Source organism: Rhopalosiphum maidis, chromosome 2 (assembly GCF_003676215.2).
Source record: "Rhopalosiphum maidis isolate BTI-1 chromosome 2, ASM367621v3, whole genome shotgun sequence".
Classification (NCBI taxonomy): Eukaryota; Metazoa; Arthropoda; class Insecta; order Hemiptera; family Aphididae; genus Rhopalosiphum; species Rhopalosiphum maidis.
Window position 1 is genome coordinate 45,278,484 of NC_040878.1, and position 8,582 is coordinate 45,287,065.

The window sequence follows — 8,582 nt, forward strand, 5'->3', positions numbered from 1 at the left end:
AAGGACATGGATTGATGTAACGAGTTTAAGATGGAGCTCAGTTGACGGCGATAGGTTTTTAAAAATGTGTTTAAGAAATACCCATCTCGTCTTTATATAATTAATTCAAAAAGTTAGTTATAGTTTATTTACATAAGTTGAATGAAATCAATACACGATATTATTTTTTTACCAGCCATGCATCTTTTTTAACGTGGGTTAAGTACAACAATAAAATTACGTGCAAGAAAACATAACCAATTATGATGGCTATTCCCATTAAGACAGTCGGGTGAGTAATTGTCCATCCTCTTAAAACGATATTATTTAATATTCTGCTAATGTAGCACAATGGGAGATGTTCAGATATGATTTTCATGAATGGCATTTGAGCTTCAATTGGCCACATGATACCTAGAAAAATAAAACAAAAACAATTTATACATTTATTCAAAAAAATTTAATAATAATCGGATTGTTAAATATTTGCTACCTACAAATATACATACATAAGATTAACAAATATCACAACATAAACGTACCTGATAAATAAATCTGCATCATATTCCAACCAATAACCATGTTCATGGCTTCGGAACTTGATTTTGATAACCCAACAATTAACAAACCTATAATTACGTATACTTGTTGCACAAAATAACTTTAAAATAATAATTTCTTAGGAAATTGACGACCAAACGTTTTCAATTTAAATTTGTTTTGATTATACAAAACAGATATTTACATTCTATTTTCTTTTTATATCTAATATATAAAATACTACCAACATAATGTATTAAAAGAAAAGAAAATAAGTGAACAAGAACATATTAAGGACAAAAATATAATCTAATTATAATAACTAGGTATATTGTAAGTCGAAACTGAAATAAACAAAATTGGTAGGAATTATGGTTAAGATACTATATGAAATAAAATGTAAAATAGTTCTAAATACTAAATAGTGAATAAAAAAATACATACCGTATAGTAAACCTAACCATCCAGTTAAAAAAACTATAAATACGAATACAAACAGTCCGTTAGTGATTTCGATAGGATTTAGGAAAACAAAGTACGTTATAAACATAACAGAAATTGTTTGAATTATGTGTATTACAGTTTGAATACACGTTATTGAAATTACTACTTCTAGTATTGTAATTCCTATAAGCAAACAATTCATCAACATTTATCATGACAATTTATTATTAAAATAATATTGTTTACCAGCTGTCATAGACCGATCAAGAAATCCCTCCATTTTCTCTGTTAACATAAATCCTGTAGATATTACGCTCGAGAAATAAAATCCTATCCTAAAAATACAAATGTACAGTTTTATAAATTTATCAACTGTAATCAATAATAAATATCAAACTTAAATTTCAATAATTATTATTCTGTTTAATAGCATATTATAATAAAAAATTAAGAATGTGTATTCTAAAATGTTCTAACATATTACGCTTTATGTATTGTGTAATGTATTATGTTTATTATACTTTAGTTTAATGAAAATAATATAAAAACTTAAATAGGTGTACAATATATATATATATAATTTATTACATTTATTTACTGAACAAATTCCAAATTTAAAAGCTTTTTTCTAATTAGAATAGAGTTATTTAGTAGGCAGCTACTCGAGAATATGTCGCAAATTTAGGTATAATAATATACTACCACCAATAATTTGATACGAATCTATAAAATACGTTAGTCCAATATAATATGACGTATTATACCTATTGGTCGAGGTATATAACATTATAATTACTGAGACTTTTAAAACTTGTAAAACCAGTTTCATTGTTAAATGAGGTTAAAAATTGAATAATTTACAGGCATGTACATATTATATTATGTATGTAAAGTGACCTACAGACTACAGCAGTATAGCTACAGATAAATCACTAACAATTTGATGTTTCGTGAATAATCAGAAATAGAAACAATACTCTGAATTAAGGTACCTACATTTCATTGAGAGCTTTAGAAACTAATAGTCATTAACACGATCTAAAGCAACTTTAGAAATATGAACGGGGGGAGGGGGGTAAATAGTTTGTTAGAGTTACGGCATTCATCAAATAATTATAGTGATAAGTTAACTTTATATAACACGTTTGTTTAGAGATATAACTAAACAAATTTAGGTACCTACCTAAATATAAGTGTTAGCGTTATAATTTACGTTTTATTGTTTCAGTCAATCAAAGGTTAACGGTATGATTTATTATTTAAGTACGTGCACTATTACAGTAAGCAGCATGATTCAATTATATACCGTTACAAATAAATATAATATACAAATATGGTCTAATCTGAGTGTTTTAAATAAATTACTAACGATTGTATTTATATACTTACATCGAAACAAACATAGTAGCTATACTATGAATAAATGTTTCAACTTTGTTTCCAACTAAATATGTAGTTCTCTATAATAAAATACAAAAAAATTAACATGGTTTATATTTCAATATTATCAATATTTTATCAACCACATAATATTTGTCATCTTAATGCGTATTTGACGTAGTTTTAAAATGTTATTGCTATGAATTAAGCGATAAATTTTCATAGGTTTGATTTTGAGTTCATTTTTACAAAATATTTTTTTCTGTTACAGACTCAAGGTTAAAATATGCTAATATTTTTTTTCTAATGTATTATAAGAATTTAAAATCTTAATATGTTACATAATATGCATACCTAATTCAATAAATAACAACATTTTTTCATCATTTAAAATTCAAAATGGTAGATAGTAATATTTTATTTTTATAACATATATACAATTAATTGTATAATAAAATAAAAAAAAATACCAATATAATACTACTCTGTTATTTAAAAAATATGTTGCCATACTTACAAAAGGATGCTTAACAAACTTTTCACTGCACGCACGTGTGCTATTTATAATAACATCTTCAACGACATTAAATAGATTTCGAATGATTTGACTTTTTACCAAAACATCTAAAATTAAAATATTAATATAATGCTTAACTATTAAGAATTTAAAATTTTTAAAAACATCTCTTCAAATTATTGAGTCCTAAAAAATGTTCTTAATATGAGTTACGTTATTTATAATATTAATATAATAATTTATGACAGAGTTTTTTTCGAACACAACTAAGAAACCATTTAAAAGTGAAAAATATTAAAATACAAAATATATATCAGCTTTATTCACATTCACTAAAAATATCGTCGGTGTGCAATACTAACTTCCAATATCAATATTTGCATAAGCTGCCGTATTTTCCGAATATTCACTGGTAGAAAACCATGAACCAAGAACATACTGTTGAAGTCCTGTACTGAAATTCTGAGGAAACTGAATGAATGCTACTGATTTAGCTTTTTTCACTAAAATGTCTCCTTCTTCCCGATTTTTAACTGGGATCTAAATAATACAATTTGGCGTAATATGTTGTTAAGTGTATTGAAACACTCTATTATTAATTATTAATTTTACTAAATTGTATTCTAGAGTTTGTAAACCGTTTAGGACTGCACAGCTAAGAGTGACATTGGTAATATCTTCGTAAATACATTGATTAACTACAATGTTCTGACAATCAGCAATTTCTTTATTTTGAATAGCTATGTTAACATTTTTAATATTACCACCAATGGCTAAATTAAAAATAATAGCTGCCAACATTGGAAATAAGATCATAAAAAATATAAACCTGTTATGAAAAAAATTGTTTTAATTTTAAATTATTATTGTGGCTCAAGCATAACAATTACGTGAAATCCCTTAAACAAATAGCAACATTTTTCTTTATAAATGCATGAATTCTAATAAAAGATATCCCGTTGTCAGAGTGCAAAATGCTTGATGATGCATTAGTACTTTTTAAAATATTGGCCTTTTGAATTGTCTAAATGAAAAAAATTAAATAAATGTATAAACAATCAAGTCGTATAAAACTATTAAAATTATTTTACTTCATCAAGTTCTTGACTAGAACTTAGTGATAAAAATGCTTCCTCTAATGAGTTGGCATTTTGTTTAACTAATAAGTCTTGAGGGGAAGTTTCTGATATTAAAACACCATTTCTCATCAAACCTATCTAAAAAATAAAAATTTTAAACAAAAACGAAAAAAAATAAATATATTTGTAATATTTACGTTTAACATATATTATAATTTTAGATTCTAAGCGTAATGATGAATGTATTGATTTTACAATTATTATGTTTTTATGTATTTACTTGTATTTATTATTTTTATGTCAGTATCACATTTTAAATCGAAAAAGCTTATCTTCAATATTTAGGGTGGATTCTAGTAAAAAATTAGATCTAGTTTGTACTTAAAACCAAAAGTAAACAACAACTAAAAAAATATTACGAAAATATTGGAACTTTTACGCTAAATACATTTTTGATAAAATCGATTTTAATTGTTTATTTTAACTAAAAAAATAATAACTGTAGGGGCCTTAACTTTTTACTAAATTTTTAAACTCGTATTTTATAGATATGCTATAATTTTTATAATATTTTGGCCTTTTGTGTTATGTATAGAAATAAGATGTTTTTCGGTTTTTTCGAATTATGTCTGACGCAGTTGTTTTTTTACAAAAAAAAAACCTTGAAAATTGAATACAAAGTCCCTTCTATGTTTTTGTTTCAACTAATAAAAATATCAAAAATACATAGATTAAATTTTATTCTACGAAAATTTTCAAAGTATTTTGTAACCTAAAACTTATAAAAATAATAATTTTATCACCTAAGATTTGAAAATTGGATACATTTCTCATAAGTTTATTTAAATATTAAAATGGATATTGGAAAAAAATAATATTAAATCAAAATAATTGTTTATGAGTGATAAAAATTTAAACTGTATAAACACTGAGTAAGTAAATGTGATTACGACCTATCCACGACCTATCTTTGTTATTTTTTTATTAATTAAAAAATTTTGATTTTAAAGACTTGAAACATTCTACTTTTACTTAAATAACTATTAAAGTTAAATTTTAGGTGATTTATAAGCATTTGAATTTTTTTTTCAAGTATTGAGTACAATTTTTTGGACTGAATAAAGAGATTGAATAATTATTATACCTCAAACCTCATAGTCATAAGTAGTTTATAACTGAAACCCAAAAACGTATAAAACATATTATATAATCATAATTTTCTTTATAGACGTTTTAAACTTAAATTTTAACGAAACTAGATATTTAAACAATGGTAATAACTAATAAATGATAAAGATTTTAGTTAATTCGTAAGTATTATTCGTGTAACCTTGACATTTTTATGTATAATTTTGTATTTTACTATACATAATTGCATTTTAAAAATATCTAGATTAACTATATAATATAATAAACTTAGTCATAAAGGCTAACAGACTGTCTCCGATCAGAATCGTTTTTCATAGTACATCAGTAAATGCAAATTTAACACATCTATAATTATAACAACCTAACCTATTTTGATGATGAGGTTTGTGCGATACTTACTGTACCTCAGTTTGGTACCGCTATCTCGCATTATTTTATAAGCGTTTAACATTTAAATTATAAAGAAAATCATCGAAATCACAAAAATACATGAGGTTCAAACGTATTCGGAAAAAAATGTGCTTAAATAACAGTTTAAATCATTATCATGCTCCAAAATATTGGTGTAATATAGTGATAATCATTAACCAACACCGGTAAGTTATTATAATAATATATAATAACCACGTAATTTGTTATTATTCATAAAATATCAATCGTAGAAAAACGTGAAACATTCCTTTAACACTGACATTTTAAAATATTTAGACCAATATTTTAAGTTGTATTTATATACATTTTAAATTGTATTCCTGTATTTTTTTCAATACACATCAATAAAAAATGTCATGTTTAGTCAAATAGTAATTTTTTTTTTGTAAAATAGTTGACTGAGTAAAAGTAACCATAAAAATTAGTAATTTAGATAGAAATATTAGATGTTTTTAAAATAAACGTTATAAGTAATTTCAAATTATTATTTACGAGTGCGTTAGGTATATACTTGAGCAAAAAAACTATTTCTATGTCTATGATATTTGTAGTATTTGTGTTTTCTTACAGTATGTGCTTGATGTGCTTCTTCGATATAATGCGTAGTAATTATAATAGTTTTAGCTTGCGTCTGTACCATTTCCAATAATTTCTGCCAAATTCTAATAATGACAAATCATTGTTACACAACCAAAAATTATCATTCTTCATTAATCAATTCATATACCTATAGTAGTTACAACTTACTCGTATCTCAATACCGGATCAATGCCTACTGTAGGCTCGTCAAGTATTATAATTGTTGGATCATGAAGTAATGTGACAGCCAGTGAAACTCTTCTACACTCACCTCCACTATGAAAACCCATAAATAATTCTTATAAAATGTGTTCAAAAACAATTGAATGATGTCGGAAAACACAATTCAATTCTAATTTTGATTAGATGTACAACCTTAGATCTTTTAGCAGTGTGTAACTCTGTGGTAATTTAAGCCAACTAATAAGTTCTTTGCTTTTACTAGAAATATCACTTCCGTTCATTTTATACAAGGAACCATAATATTTAAATGTTTCTCCTATGGTAAGCATCAAATCTAAACACAAATCCTGCAAAAAATACGATTTATTTATGATAAAATGATTTTAACTTCAACCCAAAAAAAAACTATTGGCTTTCTTACTTGAGGCATATATCCAATATCTGAAAAACGACTAGGATTTATTTTAATAACCCCAGAATCCAATGGAAACTTTCCAAGAATAACGTTTATTAATGTAGTTTTTCCACAACCACTTGGACCTAAAAGACCATATCTAAAAGAAAATATCGTTTAAAGTAGCTTAAAATTGTATTGTATTACATAATAAAAAGCGATACGAATGACGTAGTACGCCAGTTTCTTAACAATTTTTGTCATTTAAAAAATAATAATTTAACTATTTATAGTACCTAAATTTTTGAGAAAAAATAAACTAAAACAAAACAAGCGAAAATATAAACACTTTTTGTATACATTTTTTATCTCATAAATACTTTAAATAATAATAAAAAATATTTATAAATTTATAGAAAAACTTTGTAGTATATTAACTGTATTATATGTACCATTATATACTGTGTTGTATTCATATTATTGATTATTGCTTCAACTATTATAATAAACGTCAATACTTACATGGATCCTGAAGGTACACTCATAGTTAAGCCATTTAAAACACAAGTGTCAGAAAAACTTTTAAAGGCGTTTGAAACACATATACCTAACTCAGATTCTACTTGTACGTTTTTTGTTTCCATTTCAGCCATCTTCAATAGTGTTGTATTACGTCTATTTTCTACTAACACAATAATAACTTAAACATTCAATCATATTTACTAATAAATTTCATAATACTTAAAATATAATTTATGAGTAATTATTAATATTTAATTAATTTAAATACTAGACGTGCAATAAATGTTTATTATAATGCACAATAAAAAAATAAATAATGTTTATCGTTAACCTTGATTGTCATTACAATTCACGAATACATTTCAAATTATATTTTCAAAGACAATATTACAACAACTTTTTATTTTATTACAAAAAGAATAAATTTGATTTTTTAATTTTATACACAATTGCCTTAACTTGATACATTATTCTACAATAATACCGACAATAAGGACTATTATGTTTTCATTACGAATTAATAATTAAATGACTTCAGCGGTCTCTCAAAAAATGTAACACTTTAGAATGTAATATGTTAAATAGTACAATAAAATTACTTCCATAAGTCATTTGTAACTAAATGATTACATTTGCCCGCGTGAAATTTAATTTTTCCGATCGATTTTATTCCAACGGAATAAATCAAGGAATTAATAATTAAGATTAATGATCACTAATCACTATAATGATTATGTACGCATGGAGTCTTTTACGGTACAACGAGATGACAAACCGGTTTTCATTGTCGAGTACTAATAGTGTTACATAGGGTAATGGGGTGGACCAAGTCAAAGGACAGGTATATAATATGTTGTCGTTTTTAAGTACGCTTAATTGTAGATAATAATTATTAATTCTCATTATTCTCAGTCACAACGTATTATAACTTATGGGTATATATATATATAATATAACATACAATTTCGTACCTACTACAATTAATATTTATCTTAAATAATTACCTGTCGAAGGGCTTTCTTTGTTCTATAACCAAACATGTGCCTACTGTAACAGCAATAATTCCTGAATGCATTGGACTTACATTAAATTAATAAATTGCATACCTATAGAAGATATTATATAAGCCTTCTTAGAACGAAAGCACTGCATATCAATCGAAGCGCAAGTCGAATTAACATCTATCAGGCCGTTATTCCAGCAAAAGTACTGGGTAACAATTTTTGAAACATGGCTGGGTATCAATAGCAATTTATATAATATTATTATACGAGTGTATTTTAGAATTTCGGACTTTATTGTGACATAAATACCAAGGAATTTACACTTTATCATTCCCAAAGAATACGCGTGTGCTATTAAACTGGTCTATATTTAAAACCGC

At 25.1% G+C, this 8,582-nt stretch overlaps 1 protein-coding gene across 1 annotated transcript; it reads right to left on the minus strand.

Moving 5' to 3' along the window:
- Window positions 1–86: 86 nt before the first annotated feature.
- LOC113554486 (ABC transporter G family member 23-like) lies at window positions 87–7,329 on the minus strand. The gene is made up of 15 exons (XM_026958368.1): window positions 7,199–7,329; window positions 6,704–6,836; window positions 6,475–6,629; window positions 6,268–6,375; window positions 6,089–6,182; window positions 3,952–4,077; window positions 3,751–3,884; window positions 3,473–3,689; window positions 3,223–3,400; window positions 2,861–2,967; window positions 2,353–2,423; window positions 1,210–1,298; window positions 964–1,146; window positions 522–608; window positions 87–393 (listed from the first exon to the last, which is right to left on the minus strand). The coding sequence occupies exons 1-15, from the start codon at window positions 7,327–7,329 to the stop codon at window positions 161–163; spliced, it is 2,046 nt and encodes a 681-aa protein (XP_026814169.1). The 3' UTR covers window positions 87–160.
- Between the last annotated feature and the right edge of the window lie 1,253 nt (window positions 7,330–8,582).

What these genes read in the sequence shown, in the direction of transcription:
- LOC113554486 (XM_026958368.1), bottom strand. Translation starts at nt 7,329, where the DNA reads ATGGCTGAAATGGAAACAAAAAACGTACAAGTAGAATCTGAGTTAGGT. An exon ending in TGATCGGTCTATGACAGCTG is followed by an intron (nt 1,147 to 1,209) that starts GTAAACAATATT and finishes GTTTGCTTATAG; the next exon opens with GAATTACAATACTAGAAGTA. An exon ending in GATGCAGATTTATTTATCAG is followed by an intron (nt 394 to 521) that starts GTACGTTTATGT and finishes TTATTTTTCTAG; the next exon opens with GTATCATGTGGCCAATTGAA.